The 19,382-nt window shown below is 42.4% G+C and overlaps 1 protein-coding gene across 1 annotated transcript in view; it reads right to left on the minus strand.

The window, feature by feature from the left end:
* TTN (titin) overlaps nt 1-19,382 on the minus strand; it is a gene marked incomplete at both ends in the record, with an annotated part of 277,818 nt that overhangs the window by 31,549 nt on the left and 226,887 nt on the right. The window contains 5 exon segments of the mRNA XM_084258850.1: nt 262-17,367; nt 17,477-17,779; nt 17,871-18,458; nt 18,555-18,851; nt 18,941-19,138. Of these exon segments, the coding sequence (XP_084114976.1) occupies nt 262-17,367; nt 17,477-17,779; nt 17,871-18,458; nt 18,555-18,851; nt 18,941-19,138 (18,492 nt within the window).

Consider the following 19,382-nt stretch of genomic DNA (forward strand, 5'->3'; position numbering starts at 1 on the left):
GTATGTCTATATGATACACTTCTATGTTATGAAATTCAATTATATTTAAATTCAATTAGAATTGTTATCCAATTCCAGCTACGTAAATTTTTTTCTCAACAAAAATCTTTGTATTAGAAATTTTATTTTGTGACACAGTATGAAATGTTTGATGTATGAACCAAAAGCGTTTGAGGTTAAACAATGACTAATTGGAATAATTCACACTATTCTAGGAAAATTAATATGGATCTATAGATGTTCTTTATTCTTAAAACATACCTGTTATTTTAACTCCATCCTTTGTTTCAGCTGGTACACCGACACCAAACTCATTTTCTCCAGAGACTCTGAAGTAGTATATAGCGCCTTCTTGTAAATTAGTGATTTTGTAGGAGAGGCGGTTACAGTTGTTGGTCACAGAAACCCATGCTTTCTTACTGGCCTCACGTTTTTCTATGTGATAGTTCTTCACCTGTGCTCCACCATCGTTCTCAGGAACATCCCAGGATAACACTGCAGACTCTTTGGTTACCTCTTGTACAGTAACATTGGCGGGAGGACCAGGAGAATCTAAAACCTTAACAACTAAGGTGAGTGAAGCAGCACTCAAAATATTCTGAATTGTCAAAGTGTATTTTCCAGAATCATTTCTGTTGGCATTTTCAATAGTAAGCGATGTACGGCAGTCTGTGGAATCGATATAAGCTCTAGTGCGGAGGTCAGTGTCTGGCTTGCTCCAGGAGACACTGGGGACGGGTCTACCTCGGAAAGGCACAGTCATGGTAAATGAGGAACCAGCCTTGACAATCAAAGTCTTCCTCATGTCACTGTCAAGATCAAATACAGGTTCTTCTTCTCGCTCCTTTGCTATTTGGGGATCGGAGACTTCACTAGGATCACTAGCACCGACCTTATTGATAGATCTTACTCTGAAAACATATTCAGCTCCTGCTGTTAATCCACTTGCTGTATATTCTGTGCCTCGTAAGCTCTGGATGGCAGTTTTCCAGTCAGTCTCCTCAGATAGTTTGTATTCTACAGTGTATCCGGTTACTGGGGCCCCGCCATCAAATAAGGGCTTTACCCAGCTAATTGTTATATTTGTTTTGCCTGAGTCCACAACTTTGGGTTTGGAGGGAGGAGATGGTAAGAACACTGGATCTTCTGCCCTAGTTAAGGGAGATGTTTCACTTGGAAGGCTTAAGCCAGCGGCATTTTCTGCATAAACCCGGTATTCGTATTCACATCCTTCACGAAGTCCTGTTGATTTCACTCTCAGATCATAAACTGGTTTTTTGTTTACACGCACCCATAGTAGGCTGTTTTTCTCTCGCCTTTCAATTATATATCCAGAGATTTCACTGCCTCCATCAGTCTCAGGTCTCGACCAGCAAAGTGTCATGAAATCCTTGGTCACAGATGTTATTTCCAAAGATGTGGGTGGACTCGGAACTGTAAATGGATCCAGTGCCTTGACAGGCACACTCTCCAGGGGCTCACCAACACCATACTTATTAACAGCTGTTACTCTGAAGATGTATTCATTGCCTTTGAGTAACTTGGTTACTTTACAGGATGTTGTCATTAACTCTCCTTCACATATTGTCCATGCGAGGCGACTTGTTTCACGTTTCTCTACAATGTAATAGTCGATATTTGCACCCCCATCTTCCTGAGGTGGTCCCCATGAAAGAGAGCATTTCTCAGAGGTGAGACCATTTATTTCAAGTGGTCCTGCTGGTGGGCCAGGCTTATCAAGTACCTTGCAGTTAACTGCCATTGACCGAGTTCCTGCAACATTCTTTAGCGTTAGGACATACTGCCCAGTGTCTCGTCGGATACAATCTTTCACTGTTAACATAGTAGTGAAGTCCGTGGAGACAATTTCTGTTCTTGCTCTTTCTTCAATTTCTACACCATCCTTGGCCCAGGAAACAACTGGCAGAGGTCGCCCTGCAATGTCTGCATTTAGCTTAAGGGTCTCTCCAGCTTTGACAACAATAACATCTCGGAACTTGACATCCATCATAATTCTTGGAGCCTCTACATCATCTTTAACTGTAATAGGGCCAGTAGATTCAGATGGTTCACTAACTGAGTCAGCAGCATTCCTTGCAAAAACCCGGAATTCATAACGCTGATCTTCAGTAAGTTCAGTCACTTCAAAGTATGTTTCTGATACGTTAGTAAAATTGCACTTTAGCCATCGGCCATCTGGTAGTTCTCTACGCTCAATAATGTATCCTGTGATCTTAGCTCCACCGTCATAAAGTGGTTTAGACCATTTAAGTGACACTGACTTCCTTGTGATATTCGTGACTTCAGGTTGTCTTGGAGGGTCACAAGGATCTCTTGCAGGGACTGGTTCACAAGATTTACTGCATTTACCAATTCCAGCAATATTCTCAGCGTATACACGGTACTCATACATCAGTCCTTCATCAAGGCCAGAAACTTTCATTTGAGTATCAGCAATGGGGATTTTATTTGCTTTTGTCCAAAGAATGCTACTTCTTTCTTTGTACTCGAGGTGATAGCCAATTACTTGACTTCCTCCATCATTAACTGGCACTTGCCAGCTTACAATCATGGTGGATTTTGTGGCATGCACAACTTTAGGAGTACCGGGAGGACCTGGGGGACTGAATGGATACTCTGCAACCACAGCTGAAGATTCACTGTAGGAGCTCTTTCCATAGCGATTTTCTGCACAGACACGGAACTGATACTCAGTTCCTGTTATTAGACGAATTATTTTAATTGATGTTCTTGCAACTGCTTGTGAAACTACCTGCCATGTTGTAGAAGTAGTCACTCTCTTTTCAACGATGTAATTGCTTATTTGGCAGCCACCATCATATTCTGGAGGATTCCAAGAAATGGTTACATTGTCACAACTAACCTCATCAATACGAATAGGTCCTGGAGGACCTGGTCTGTCAAGGACAATTACAGTAATTGGAGCTGTTATGGATCCAGCACTATTTGAAACACATAATTCATAAGTTCCAACATCTTCCCTTGAAGCTTCCTTAATAGATAGTGATGTTACAGTCTTTGAAGAGGAAACATTGACCCTAGTTGTCTCTTTAAGGATCTGACCATCTTTTTTCCAGCTTATGGTAGCTTGAGGTCGTCCTTTAAACGGAACATCGATCTTAAGTTGGTCTCCAGCCTTTACATTGAAAGTACTGAAAGGAAGCTCAATCGAAGGCTTTATTTCAATATCCCTTGCAATCACTGGCACGCCAAGTTGTCTTGGATCACTTCTTCCTTTTTCATTAACTGCAGCAACCCTGAAGATGTACTCTTCTCCTGAAGTTAGGCCAGAAATAGTAGCTTCTAGAGTCTTAACTTGTGTGCAAGTGCTCCATTTTTCACTCCCTTTTGTCTGCATTTCAATTACATAACCAGTAATTTTGCTGCCACCATCACTTTCTGGTTTCTCCCATTTAATTGTAGCTGTGTTACGGGTCACATCAACAAGAGTAACTCTTCCAGGTGGGAGGGGTGGTTCAGAAGCTTTAACGGGTTCAGTTGTTTCAGCTGGCAAACCAATTCCATATTCATTGGCAGCTAAGACTCGGAAGTAATAAGAACAGCCTTCTTGTAGATTTTCAATTTTAAAAGTGTTCTTTGTGCAATTGTTTGTAATAGTGGCATATGCTTTTCTTGTGGTTTCTCGTTTTTCAACAATGTAGTTTGTAATCTTAGCTCCACCATCAATAAGTGGCGGTTCCCAAGATAGTGTGACTGAGTCTTTCTTCACTTCTCTTACAGTCAAATTCTCAGGGGCACTTGGTGAGTCAAGAACTCTGACATTAACAAAAACTGTTTTGGAGCCACTGTTATTTTCTAGTGTCAGGTTATACCTACCACTGTCAAATCTGGTTACATTATCAATCACCAACATAGTGTATGAGCTGGTCACCTCAATCTGGGCCCTCTCAGTGAGAACGCCATCAGCCTTTTCCCATTTAACTTCAGGTTCTGGTCGGCCTCTGATAGTGACAAATAAGCGTAAGGTAGCACTTGCACGCAGAATGACCACCTTTCTGAGATCAGCATCAAGTTCTATTTCTGGTGGCTCTAGCCTCTCTTTAGCAACAACTGAACCAGGTATAGTTGCAGGCTCACCTACACCTTCTGAATTGATGGCACAAATACGGAAGTTATACTCATTGTTTTCTTTAAGCTTGGTAACTGTGAACTGCTTTCCTTGTAATCCTGTGGGTGGAGTGCAGGTTGTCCATTCATCAGCAGTGGCTTCTTTGACCTCAACAATGTAACCCTTAACAGGTGCACCACCATCATAAATTGGTTTATTCCATGCCAAGGAGACAGAAGACCTGGAAGAGTCTGTCACTTTTGGATTACTTGGTGGACCTGGTGGATACAGAGCATCACAGGCACGATAGAAAACAGATGGCTCACTGGCTTCACCCACACCAGCTGCATTTTCAGCAGAAACTCTGAATTCATAGGAATGACCTTCAGTAAGACCAGTTACCCTGAATCGAAGATCTGTCAGTGTTTTCTTGTTGCACTTGGTCCACCTAATGCCTTCCTTATCTCGTTTTTCAAGAATGTACCCTTCAATTTCAGCACCTCCGTCATCCACTGGGCGTGCCCATGTTACTATCATGGAATCTTTGGTGATCGCTGAGACTTCAGGTGTTGAAGGAGGACCTGGTGTTTTGTAAGGATTGCAAGCGATGACGGGCTCGGATTCCAAGGGCTCTCCAATTCCATATTTATTCACAGCCATGACACGGAAAATATACTCATTACCAGGGAGAAGTTTAGTGACTTTGTAGTTAAGGGCTTGTACTTCAGTCGAAACCTGGGTCCAGGAGAGTCTGCTTGTCTCTCTCTTTTCAATGATGTAATGTGATATATTAGCACCACCATCTTGCAAAGGTGGGTTCCATGCCAGGTAACATTTTTCAGCAGTAACCCCAGAAACTCGTAGAGGCCCTTCAGGAGGCCCTGGTATGTCAAGTACCTTTACAGTGATTGGTATTGATTTTGTTCCACCAACATTGCTGAGTTTCAGAATATATTGTCCTCCATCAGTACGTATGCAGTCTTTGACAACCAGAGTTGTTTTCTGAATAGTAGACTTAATTTCCATCCTTGCAGTTGTTTCTTCAAGCTCTTTTCCATCTTTTGACCAAACGATTTCAGGGATAGGTTTGCCTCGGATATCAGCTTCAAGGACAAAAGTCTCTCCTGCATGAACAGTGATGACATCTCTATATTTTGGATCCAGTGAGGCATTTGGTGCATCGATTTCATCCCTTGCAGTAATGGCACCAGTGCTCTCAGATGGCTCACTAAAATTGCCAGCTGCATTTCTTGCAATTACTCTAAATTCATACCTTTGGTCTTCTACAAGGCCACTCACTGTAAATTCAGTTTCTAGTACATTGGTAAAGCTGGCTTTCATCCAGCGGCCATCAGGTAGATCTTTCTTTTCTACTATATAACCTGTTATTTTGCTACCACCATCATAGACAGGTTTCTTCCATTTCAGTGTGACATTGTTTCTTGTAATAACAATGGCTTCAGGGCGCCCAGGTGGGTCACAAGGATCCCGAGCAACGTAGCATTCTGACACTTTGCTAGGCTTGCCGATGCCAACAATATTTTCAGCAGAAACTCTGAACTCATACTCAAGGCCTTCATCAAGCCCACTTGTTTTGAATTTTGTGTCTTGAATGGGAGTCTTATTTAGTTTGATCCATAAAATGCTGTTCTTTTCTTTCTGTTCTAGATGGTAACCAATAACTTTGCTACCTCCATCGTTAACTGGCTCATGCCATTGCACAACCATTTGCTCTTTTGACAGTGATGTCACAAAAGGAGTTCCAGGTGGTCCAGGAACTTTAAATGGATATTGTACAACAACTGGTTTTGAATCTAGAGGAACACTTTTTCCATACCTGTTTTCTGCAAAAATTCTAAACTGGTACTCATTGCCTGTTTTCAGCTTGGTTACTTTAATTGTTGTTCTTGCAACTGTTGCTGATACTATATGCCAAGTGGTGGTGGTTGTATCACGTTTCTCTACAATATAGTTGCTTATTTGACAGCCACCAGTATAAGTTGGAGGTTCCCAAGATATGACTACGAAGTCTGCACTAACTTCATCAAACCGAACTGGTCCAACCGGAGGTCCAGGCTTTTCCAAAATGATAATACTGAGATTTTCTGTTGCTGTACCTGCACTGTTTGTTGCTGTTATGCTGTATTTTCCGAAGTCATCTTTGTTACTTTCTTTAATGTGCAAAATAGTTGAAGTAGCTGTTTCCTCAACATTCACTCTTGTTGTCTGTTTAAGAGGTTCACCATCTTTGTCCCATGAAATTTTAGGTCTTGGTCTGCCAATAACTGGAATTTCAATTTTAAGATCTTCTCCAGCTTGGACGCTATATGTATTAAATGGTAATTTAAAACTAGGCTGTATAGTCAAGTCCTTGGCTATGACAGGCACTCCAAGCACTCTGGGATCACTTTTTCCTTTCTCGTTGTAAGCTTTGACACGGAACTGATATTCTTGTCCAGAACTCAAACTAGTAACAACTGCATTGCAGACTTTGGATTCAGCCACAACACTCCATTTTTCAGTTCCTTTGGGCTGCATTTCAACAACATAGCCCAGGACCCTGCTACCACCATCATGTTCAGGTTTCTCCCACATAAGGGAAGCACTGGTCTGCGACACATCAGTGAGCGTGACCTTTCCAGGTGGGGAAGGAGGTTCAGCAGCTTTCACAGCATCGGCAGTTTCCACTGGAACACCAACTCCAAATTCATTTTCAGCCATAACTCTAAAGTAATAAATGGCTCCTTCTGTAAGATTCTCAACTTTAAAACTTGTTTTGCTGCATTTACTGCTCACATTAGCATATGCTTTTCTGGTTGACTCACGCTTGTCAATAACATAGTTCTTGACCTTTGCACCTCCATCAATGATGGGTGGTTCCCATACCAAAAGGACAGAATCCTTTTTCACCTCTTTGACTGTCAAATTCTGTGGTGGTCCTGGGGTGTCCAGAACTTTTACAGTTACAAAAGCAGATTTAGATCCGCTGCTGTTTTCCAGCTTGAGAATATATTTTCCAGCGTCATTTCTATCACAGTTATCTATTGAGAGCTGAGTGAAGTTTGTTCCCTTTTCAATTTGGACCTTATCTGTGAAATCACCTTCTTCTCGAGACCAGGTGATCTCAGGTGTTGGACGGCCCTTGAATGGGATGTGAATCCTAGCAGATCCACCAGCTCTTACAATGATTCCTTTCCGTAATTCAGAGTCAAGGTCAAGTTCAGGTGCTTCAAGTTTATCTTCTGGTTTCACAGTACCAGGAATTGGTGCAGGTTCACCTAACCCGGCTTTATTCAGGGCACACACTTGTATTTTATACTCTTGGTGTTCAGTGAGTTTTGCAATTTCAAAGCGAGTGACTCTCAGGCCAGTCTGTGGGGTAACTATTTGCCATTCCTCCTCTTCTGCCTTACACATTTCTACTACGTATCCCAGGATCTCACTGCCACCATCATAGATGGGTTTGCTCCAGGCAAGTGTAATTGAACTTTTGGTGGTATCTACAATATGTGCATTGGTGGGTGGGCCAGGTTTGAACACAGGATCACAAGCCTTGTAATAAACTGTAGCTGGACTTGGTTCTCCAACTCCAGCAGCATTTTCTGCAGAGACTCTAAACTCATATTCGTGATCTTCTGTTAATCCTGTTACTCTTAGACGCAAATCTGTAATGCGACGTTTATTACATTTTATCCACCTAATGCCACTTCTGTCTCTTTTCTCTACAATGTAACCAATAATCTCACTTCCACCATCACTATCTGGACGATTCCAACAGACGGTCATGGAGTCCTTGGTAATGTTGGTGATTTCCAAGCTTTTTGGTGGTCCAGGAAGTACAAATGGATTTTTCATTAGTACTGGTGCAGATTCCAAAGGCTCTCCAACACCATATTTGTTGACAGCCATTATACGGAAGATATACTCATTTCCTTCTAAGAGTTTGGTAACTTTCAGAGAATTGGTGACAACTTCTGAAGACACAATGGTCCAGGCAAGTCGACTTGTTTCTCTCTTTTCAACAACATAGTGAGAAATATCACTACCACCATCCTGAAGTGGGGGAGACCATGTTAAAGTGCATTTTTCAGAAGTGACTCCCGTAACCTGGACTGGCCCTTCTGGAGGTCCTGGTCTATCTAATACTTTCACATTTACTGGGAATGATTTAGAACCTGCAACATTGGAAGCTCGTAAAATATACTGTCCACCATCAATTCTGATGGCATCCTTTATAATAAGTAAAGCCTTGAAGTCTGTGTTCTTTATTTCACATCTAGCAGATTCTTCAACTTCCTTATCTCCTCTTAACCATTCAATGGTGGGTAGGGGCTTCCCATGAACATCAGCCTCAAGCCTGAATGTTTCTCCAGCATTTACCACAATTGTGTCTCTGAATTTTGGATCCATTGAAATTCTTGGGAGTTCAACCTCATCTTTGGCAGTTATCGGTCCAGTACTGTCAGAAGGTTTACTTATTGTACCAGCTGCATTCTTTGCAATGACTCTGAATTCATATCTTTGATCTTCAGTAAGACCTGACACAGTGAATTGAGTTTCGATGACATTTGTGAAGCTGGCTTTCATCCAACGGCCCTCAGGTAAATCACGTTTCTCTACAATGTAACCTGTGATCATACTTCCACCATCATATACTGGTTTGGTCCATTGTAAAGTGATTTCATTTCTTTTGACTATTATTGCTTCTGGGGTTCCTGGTGGGTCGCAGGGATCTCTGGCTACATAGCATTCAGAATTCTTGCTTGCTTTGCCTATGCCAACAATATTTTCAGCATAGACTCTGAATTCATATTCAATGCCCTCTTCCAGATTGAGTGCTTTAAACTGGGTGTCATGGATAATAGTTTTGTTGACTTTTGTCCATAAAATACTATTTCTTTCCTTCCTTTCAAGGTGGTAACCTATGACTGGACTTCCACCATTATTGATTGGCTCATGCCACTGTATAACCATGGAGTCTTTGGAAATGGCTGTGGCAAATGGTGTGCCTGGAGGGCCTGGTTCTTTGTAGGGATATTGAGCTACAATCGGATCAGACTCCAAAGCAAAGCTTTGTCCATATCTATTTTCAGCAAATATTCTGAATTGGTATTCTGTACCAGTTTTCAGTTTGGTCACTTTAAGTGTAGTTCTGGCAACGGTAGCAGAAACAACGTCCCATACTGTGGAGGTTGTATCTCTTTTGTGAACAATGTAGTTGGTGATTTGGCAGCCTCCTGTATATAATGGAGGGTTCCAAGATAATGTAATACTTTCAGCACTGACTTCATCAAATTTAACAGGTCCTTTTGGAGGATCAGGTTTATCTAGAGTTATAATTTCGATGGATGCTGTTTTCTGGCCAACAATATTGGCAACTGTGATTCCATAATGTCCACCATCATCCTTGTGAGTTTCTTTAATACTGAGGACAGTGAGGTCAAGTGAATCTGTAACATTGATTCTTGTGGTCTGCTTCAGTGGAACACCATCTTTAGTCCATGTGATGGTTGGTTTAGGGCGTCCAGAAATTGGCACTTCTATTTTCAAATCTTGCCCAACTTGTACACTGTAACTGTTGAAATCTGGTCTTACGTCTGGCTCAATGACCAGATCTTTGGCAACTATTGGAACTGCTAGGGACCTAGGATCACTTCTTCCCTTTTCATTTACAGCAACAACTCTAAAAAGATATTCTTCTCCTTGAGTTAGGTTGGTAATTACTGCTTCCAGGTTCTTTACTCGAGCACACTCTGACCACTTTTCACTGTGTTTAGCCTGCATTTCCACAATATACTGAATGATTTTACTGCCACCATCGTGTTCAGGCTTTGTCCAACTCAAAGAGACACTGTTTCTGGTGACATCATCCACAGTAATTTTTCCTGGAGGTTGTGGGACTTCTGCAACTTTAATTGGATCAGCTGTGCGGGCAGGAAGGCCGATACCATACTCGTTCTCAGCCGTGACTCTAAAGTAATAGCTGCAACCTTCTTGGAGTTGTTCAATTTTCCAAGAATTCTTATGGCAATTTGTTACAACGGCAGCATATGATTTTCTTGTGGCTTCACGTTTTTCAACAATGTAATTTTTAATTTTGGATCCACCATCCAACAAAGGAGGTTCCCATGTAATTGACACTGAATCTTTAGTGATTTCTGTGACTTTCAGGTTAACAGGTGGACTTGGTGTGTCCAGGACTCTCACAGTAACAAAGGCAGACTTTGTTCCACTGCTATTTTCTAATGTGAGAGTATATTTTCCACTGTCATATCGGTTGACATTTTCAAGAACAAGAGAGGTGAAGCTGCTAGTGACATCAATTATAGCTGCATCTCGGATTTCACCATCCACTTTTCCCCATTTAACTTCTGGTGTGGGACGACCTTTAATAGGAACAAAGAGCCTTAGGGATCCTCCCGCCCTTATATTTATAATTTTCCTGAGTTCTAGGTCAAGATCAATGTCTGGCGCTTCCAATTTTTCTTCAACTATTACAGGTCCAGGGACATCGGCATGCTCGCCAACTCCTGCTTTATTAACAGCACAGATACGGAAGTTGTATTCATGCTTTTCCAGTAGCTTCTCTACTTCGATATTTGTTCTGTTGATACCAGTTGGTGGAGTGCACATTGTCCATTCGCCATCGCTCACATCACATTTTTCCACAATGTATCCTTGGATTTCACAGCCACCATCATATATTGGTTTGCTCCAAGACAGGAAAACAGAAGATCTGGTAATATCTGTCACTTTGGGATTGTTTGGAGGTCCTGGTTTGTAAATAGGATCACAAGCCTTTTGGTATGCAGATGGGGGGCTTGGTTCACTAAGTCCAGCAGCATTCTCAGCTGAGACCCTGAACTCATAATTGTGATTTTCTATGAGTCCGGTTACTCTCAAGCGCAATTCCCCAATCAGACGTTTGTGGCATCGTGTCCATCGAATGCCCTCTTTATCACGTTTCTCAAGCACATAGCCAAGAATTTCGCTGCCACCATCAGATGCTGGTCTTTCCCATACAACAATCATTGAATCCTTGGTCACTGTTGTGACTTCTGGAGCCTTTGGGGCATCTGGTACGACAAATGGATTCTTGGCAATGATTGGCTCCGATTCAAGAGGCTCTCCAACACCGTATTTGTTTACAGCCATTACACGGAAGAGATATTCATTGCCTTCAAGAAGCTTAGTAACTTTGCAGCTGAGAATTTGCACATTTGCGTCAACCACAGTCCAAACCAAGCGGCTGGTTTCTCTTCTTTCCACAATATAATTTATGATATCACTCCCGCCATCCTGCAGTGGGGGTTTCCACGCCAGTGTGCATTTTTCTGCTGTAACTCCCGATATAACAATGGGTCCTTCGGGTGGCCCTGGTCTATCAAGAACTTTGACATTTATAGTAACTGATCTCTCTCCTGCGACATTTTTGGCCTTCAATATGTAATTTCCACTGTCAACACGTACCGCATCTTTTACACTCAGACTGGTGGCAAAGTCAGTGCTCTTGATTTCTAGTCGAGCTGTGTTTGAAAGCTCCTGATCACCTTTAATCCACTGAGTGGTTGGTATTGGTTTGCCATAAATTTCTGCATCAATCTTAAATAACTCACCAGCATGAACCACAATTGTGTCTTTGTATTTTGGATCCATAGTTATTCGTGGTGGCTCTATCTCATCTCTTGCTGTAATTGCTCCCGTGCTTTCTGAAGGCTCACTAAATACTCCCGCGGCATTTCGAGCGATGACACGGAACTCATATCTGTGATCTTCCACTAGGCCAGTCACTTCAAATTGAGTATCAATGACATTTGTAAAACTGGCTTTCATCCAGCGGCCCTCGGGCAATTCTTTCTTCTCAACAATATACCCAGTGATCTTGCTTCCACCATCATAGGCGGGCTTCTTCCACTGAAGAGTCACTGAATTCCGTGTGACAATGATTGCTTCTGGCCGCCCTGGTGGGTCACATGGGTCACGAGCTACGTAGCATTCTGATGCTTTACTTGGCTTGCCTATTCCCACGATATTCTCTGCAGAGACTCTAAATTCATATTCAATGCCTTCGTCGAGGCCAGTTGCTTTAAACTTGGTTTGAGGGATAGGTGTCTTATTCAATTTAACCCAGAGGATGCCATTTCTTTCTTTGCGTTCTAGATGATAACCAATGACTTTGCTACCTCCATCGCTGACTGGCTCATTCCAGTGTACTTCCATGCTGTCCTTGGTGGAGACTGTGACAAATGGTGTGCCAGGAGGACCAGGAACTTTGAATGGATACTGGGCTACAATAGGCTCTGAATTGAGGTAGGTACTCTTCCCATATCTGTTCTCAGCAGCAATTCTAAACTGATACTCACAGCCAGTCTTTAACCTGCAAGCCTTTATTGTTGTCCTTGCAACAGTAGCTGATACAATTTGCCAGGTGGTTGTGGAAGTGTCCCGCTTCTCCACAATGTAATTATTGATAGAACTTCCACCATCATACTTGGGTGGACCCCAGGAAAGAGTAATACTGTCAGCTGTCACTTCATCCATTTTAACTGGTCCAGTGGGAGGTCCGGGCTTGTCAAGAACAATAACATTAAGGATTTCAGTAGCTTCGCCAGCCGAGTTAGTCAGTTTAACTGTGTAATGTCCAACATCTTCTCGGCAGGCCTCCTTTATTGTCAATACTGTATTATTTTCTGTGCTTTCTGCATTTACTCTAGTCGTCTGCTTCAGTGGTACATCTTCTTTATGCCAAGTTACAGCTGGTGGGGGGCGACCAATAAATGGTACATCAACTTTTAGGTCTTCACCTGCCAGTACAGTGAAAGTGTTGAACAGGAGTTTGAAGGCTGGGGCAATGACAAGGTCTTTGGCAATTACTGGCACACTAAGTTGTCTAGGATCACTGATGCCTTTTTCATTCTGAGCCGAAACACGGAAAGAGTATTCTTCACCCTGAATCAGTCCAGTTATAGTGGCTTCAGTGACTTTGACTGTGGCACATGTGACCCACTTGTCACTGCCCTTGCTTTGCATCTCTACAATGTAGCCTAGAATTCGGCTGCCTCCATCATGCTCTGGTTTCTCCCAAGAGAGTGTCACACTATTTCTTGTGACATCCAGCAAAGTGATTTTTCCTGGAGGAAGAGGTCGTTCTGATGCCTTCACGGATTCTGCAGTCTCGGCAGGCAGACCAATGCCATATTCGTTTTCAGCGAGAACCCTGAAATAATAACTACAGCCTTCTTGAAGTTGGTCTACCTTCCAGGAAGTCTTGTGGCAATTTGTTGCAACAGTTGAATATGCTTTTCTTGTTGATTCCCGTTTTTCAACAATATAGTTCTTTATTTTGGAGCCTCCATCAAGAAGGGGTGGCTCCCATGTCAGTGTGACAGACGTCTTAGTGACCTCCTTTATCTTCAGATTCTGTGGAGGGCCTGGTGTGTCTAGCACTCTAACATTGACAAAAGCAGACTTGCTGCCTGAGCTGTTTTCTACAGTGAGCATGTATTTGCCACTGTCAAATCTGTTTACATTTCCAACAATGAGCAAGGTGTAAGAGCTTGTGGATTCAATGCTAGCTTTGTCTAAAGACTCTCCATGTTCCCGGGTCCACTTCACCTCAGGTGCAGGCCTTCCTTTGATTGGAACAAAAAGCCTCAGGGTGCAACATGCTCTTATGGTAACTACTTTTCGTAGATCAGCATCCAGTTCAATCTCTGGAGGCAGCATCCTCTCTTCAGCCTTCGGAGTTCCAGGAACAAGTGCGGGTTCCCCAATTCCTTCAGAATTCATGGCATAGATACGGATTTTGTATTCTTGATTTTCTTTGAGGCCGGTGATGGTGTAAGAAGTTGCCTTAAGCCCAGCTGGTGGAGTGACAATCTTCCATTCATCTTCCTCTGGCAGGGCGATCTCAACCATGTACCCAGTGATTTCTGAGCCACCATCATAGATAGGTTTATTCCACGCAATTGAAATGGAGGATCTGCTTGTGTCTAGAACACGTGGGTTACCTGGTGGACCGGGTTTAAACACAGTGTCACAAGCTTTATAAAATGGACTGGTAGCACTTGGTGCACTGATTCCAGCAGCGTTTTCAGCCATAATCCTGAACTCATATTCATGACCTTCTGTCAGTCCGGACACTTTATATCTTAAATCAGTAACAGTTTTCTTGTTGCATTTCACCCAACGTTGACCAGCTTTGTCACGTCGTTCCACAATATAATTGATGATTTCACTTCCACCATCAGAGTCAGGATGTCCCCAGCAGACAACCATTGAATCTTTAGTAATAGTTGTAACTTCAGGGTTTTTGGGTGGATCAGGAGGTCCATAAGGATCTACTGCAAGCACAGGCTCTGATTCTAGTGGTTCTCCAACTCCATATTTGTTTACAGCCATGACACGGAATATGTACTCATTGCCTTTCAAAAGTTTGGTGACCTTTAGTTTTGTTATTGGGACTTCTAAGGCTACATTTGTCCATGCCAATCTGCTGGTCTCACGTTTCTGTACAATATAATGATCAATTTTGGCACCTCCATCATCTAGTGGAGGCAACCAAGATAACACACATTTTTCTGAAGTCACTTCAGATACAGCTAAAGGTCCTTCAGGTGGGCCTGGTCTATCAAGAACTTTGACATTGAAAATGTGTTTAGCAAAACCACCAGGATTTGTTGCTGTGAGGATATAGGCACCTCCATCTCTTCTTGATGAATCCTTGTTTATCAGCATAGTGGAGAAATCTGCAATTTTTATTTCTAATTTTCCTGTGCCTTCAAGGTCCTTTCCATCTTTGGTCCATTCCATTGTTGGAGGTGGGCGACCTGAAACGTCAGCTTCCAGCTTGAATGCTTCACCCGCTTTTACTATAACTGTGTCCTTAAATTTAACATCCACCATTATCCTTGGTGCCTCGATGTCATCCCTACAGGTGATAGCATCTGATGGCTCAGAGGGTGGACTAACAGCACCTGCAGCATTTTTAGCAATCACACGGAATTCATAGGCGGCATCTTCTGTTAGGCCACTGACTGTAAATTCATTCTCCAGAATGTTGCTAAAGTTGGCCTTCAGCCACCGGCCATTTGGAAGGTCTCTCTTTTCAACTATATAACTGGTAATTTTGAAGCCTCCAGTATATTCAGGCTTGGCCCATTTAAGTGCCACTGTGTGTCTAGTAATATTTAGAGGGATTGGTTTCCCAGGTGGGTCAATGGGATCTAAAGCAAACATAGGTTCAGATGGCTTGCTTGGCTTGCTCTTGCCTGCTATGTTTTCTGCAATCACTCGGAATTCATAAGCAATGCCATCTGTAAGTCCAGTTGATTTGAAAATGTTGCCTGGTACTAATGCTTTGCTCACAGTCTGCCAGAGAATACCATTTCGTTCTTTTCTTTCAATGTGGTATCCTAAAATGGGGCTTCCACCATCAGAAAGAGGCTCATTCCAGCTAATTGTCATTGAGTCCTTGGTAACTGCTGTTACTTGAGGAGTGCCAGGAGGCCCAGGAACCTTAAATGGATAGTTGGCAACTACAGATGCTGATGTGATGCCTGGCCCGACTCCGTATCTGTTTTGAGCTTTTACCCGGAACTGATATTCCACTCCGGTAGTGAGGCGAGTGGCTTTATATGTAGTACGAATAACAGTGCTTGCTAGCTCCACCCAGGTAGTGCTGTCAGTCTGTCGCATTTCTACTACATAGTTGCTTATGGGTACACCGCCATCATTTTCAGGTGGGTCCCAAGAGAAAGTTACAAAATCAGATGAAATTTCATCAAATTTGATTGGTCCGGTAGGTGGCCCTGGGATATCATGAACTTGAATGGTGATGATATCACCAACCTCTCCCACAGTGTTCCTTGCTGTTAATGGATAGGGCCCACTATCACTTCTCACACACTCATTGATATTTAAGATGGTTGAAGTTGCTGTATTTTCATAATTAACTCTCTGTGTCTGTTTAAGAACTTGGTCTCCTTTTTTCCATGTAACTGTGGGCTTTGGTCGACCAAGCACTGGAATTTCAACTTTAATATTATCACCAGCTCTGGCAATGACTAATTTCTGATAAATGCCACGGAGATCCAATTCTGGAAGCATCGTCTGCTCCTTGACAATTACAGGCCTGCTTTCTCTAGGGGCACTTCTTCCTGCACTGTTCACTGCCATTACTTGGAAAGTGTATTCCTCCCCTTCAGTTAGATTCTTCACAACACATTCTAACCCTTTCACAGTTGTGATGTGGGTCCACTGGTCAGAGCCTTTTCTTTGGGCTTCAATCACATAGCCGGTGATCTTACTACCACCGTCGTGTTTTGGTTTGGGCCAGGCCAAGCTGACTGTGCTCTTAGTTATGTCCATAATGTTAAGGCTATCTGGTGGTGATGGTGCTTCAGAGGCTCTGACAGGTTCTTTTGTTTCTGTTGGTTCACCGATTCCATATTCATTTTCTGCCATCACTCTAAAGAAGTATTCACATCCTTCAGTCAAGCCGGTAACTTTATATGTGCATTTATGGCACTTAGTAGTGGCTGTGGTATAAGATTTCCGTGTTGCTTCTCGTTTCTCCACAATATAGTTTGTGATCCGTGAGCCCCCATCTATCAGAGGGAGGTCCCAGTGCAGGGTGACACTGTCCTTTGTGATGTCAGTAGGCCTCAAGTTAAGGACGGGTCCTGGTGTATCCAAGACTCTGACGTTAACAAAACCACTTTTCTTCCCAGCGGGGTTTTCGATGGTCATCACAAATTTACCAGTGTCGTATCTGTTACATTCTGGGATGATCAGAAGAGTGAATGACTCTGTATTTTCGATGTTAGCTCGGTTCTTAAGGTTGATATTATCTTTGGTCCATGTCACTTCAGGAGCAGGACGACCTTTAATTGGAACGAATATTCTAATACTGAGTCCTGCTCTAACAACGAGTGTTCTCTGGAGTTCAGCATCTAGTTCAAAATCAGGAGCCATTTCCCGTTCTACAATTTCAACATCTGGAATCACTGCTGGTTCCCCAACACCTGCATCATTGATGGCACTGATCCTAAAATTGTATTTCTCTTTAGTCTGAAGATCAGGGACAACAAACTGAGTGATTCTTAGGGCAGGTCCTGTGGTGTCTTTTATCCAGGCCTCATCTCCTACTTTTTGATGCTCTACGACATAGCCAGTGATCTCAAGTCCGCCATCATAATGAGGCTTGCCCCATGCTAAAGAAGCTGATTTTTTGGTAGTATCAGTTACATGCGCATTTGAAGGTGGTCCTGGAGGATCTGAAAAAGAAAGACACACAAGCACATGTTAGAAGTTTTGCTTTTGGGTAAGTTCTGCAAGGTTTTTGCACTCCCAAATGAGGCACATTGAAAAAAGGTAAATACTAACATGCTACATCTTTCATTAGAGCAGGATTTGAAGCTTCACTGGGTGGACCAATTCCTGCTCTGTTTTCTGCACTGACACGGAATTCATAAGTGTTTCCTTCTTGAAGTCCTGTTACTTTGCATCTGAGATCTGATACCGGCGTCTTTGTTGCTCTCACCCATCTCAAGCTCTTCTTTTCTCTCCTCTCTATGTGATATCCTGTGATCTCACTGCCACCATCATCAACTGGCCTTTTCCAACTGACAGTGGCAGTGTTTTTAGTGATATTTGATACCTCTGGTTTTCCAGGAGGGCCAGGGGGACCTGAAAAGGAAGAAAATTTATGAGAAATCCACAATTTACTGAACTTTGTTGTAAATGTTTACATCGCAATATTCTCACATGCAGTACGTACCAAATCTGTCTACCATTTTGACAGGTTCTGACTGTACAGGTTCTCCTTTGCCATATTGGTTTACTGCTGAGACCCGGAAGAGGTACTCATTTCCTTGGATAAGTTTGGTTGCCACATGCCTGCAAGTCTGAATATCTTCAGCAACCACTGTCCACAAAAGTCTGCTGGTTTCTCTCTTTTCAAGAACATAGGACTTAATTGGTGAGCCTCCATCTTCCAAGGGAGGTGTCCATGTAAGTGTTGCTTTTTCAGCAGAAACATTGCTGATTTCAATAGGACCAGGGGGGCCAGGTACATCGAGGACTGTTACCTTCACATGTTCCTCCTTTGTGCCAAAAGGATTGGTAGCAGTGATGGTATATTCACCAGCATCTTTTCTAGTGGCGTACTTGACAGCAAGCATGGAAGATGTTGGGGTTGAAGTTATCTGAACGATATCTGATGGTCTCATATCTTTTCCTGCCTTGGACCAACTTGATTTTGGAAGGGGTTTGCCAAGGATGCTAATGGCACTCAAAACAATGGTATCTCCTGCTTTAACTGTTACTCCATCTTTTATGGTGGGATCAAGGACAATGGTTGGTGCCTCTGCAAAGAAAAAATACATATGTATTTTAATCAAAAGAGAAAGGAGGCTTAATTTGCTATCTTTCAAATGAGTATAAACAGTCAAAATGGACCTACCATATTCATCCTTGCAAATAATGGTTCCTGTACTTTCTGATGGAGCGCTGATAGCACCTGCTGTATTCTTTGCTCTAATTCTGAATTCATATTTTCCACCCTCAACAAGGTCAGTTACAGTAAAGGCACAATCTGGAACATTAACATGGTTGGCTTTCATCCAAGATTTAGAAGGTAGATCCCGCTTCTCTACTATGTATCCAGTCAACTTATGACCACCATCATATTTGGGTTCTGTCCAAATGAGAGTCACTGAATTTCTTGTGACATTAATCACCTCAGGTTTGCCAGGAGGATCTAAATCATAGGGGGGGAAAAAAGGTCAAATACAAATGTTATCTTCATGCAGAAAACTCACCTGGGTTTTTCTTTGTATAATGACTTACCGATTGGATCAAGTGCCACCACTGGCTCCGATGGCAGGCTTGGTTTGCCTACTCCTGCTAAGTTGATTGCCATGACTCGGAATTCATATTCAAGACCTTCAGTTAGTCCTGTCACTTTGAAATCTTTCATTTTAATAGGAGTCTTGTTAGCTCTCTTCCACAAAAGGCTGTTTCTTTCTTTGAACTCGATATGATACCCTACAAAAGATGAAGTGATGTGTCAATTTAGATAGAAAGTACAAACCTAGCCTGATTTTTAAATATATGCATTCTTGCCCAAAGAATTTATATATGGACAAATGGATCAACTAGCCATTCTTGTTAGTACCTATATTTTTAAAACCTAGGCACAGGGCTACTTTTTTCTCTTGGAATATTCATATCTATTGCACCTGTTGAAAAATTTTAACTCACAAAAATAGGCATTATTACTAGGAAAGAC

The sequence above is a fragment of the Talpa europaea genome, assembly GCF_964194135.1.
Source record: "Talpa europaea genome assembly, chromosome: 1".
Lineage (NCBI taxonomy): Eukaryota > Metazoa > Chordata > Mammalia > Eulipotyphla > Talpidae > Talpa > Talpa europaea.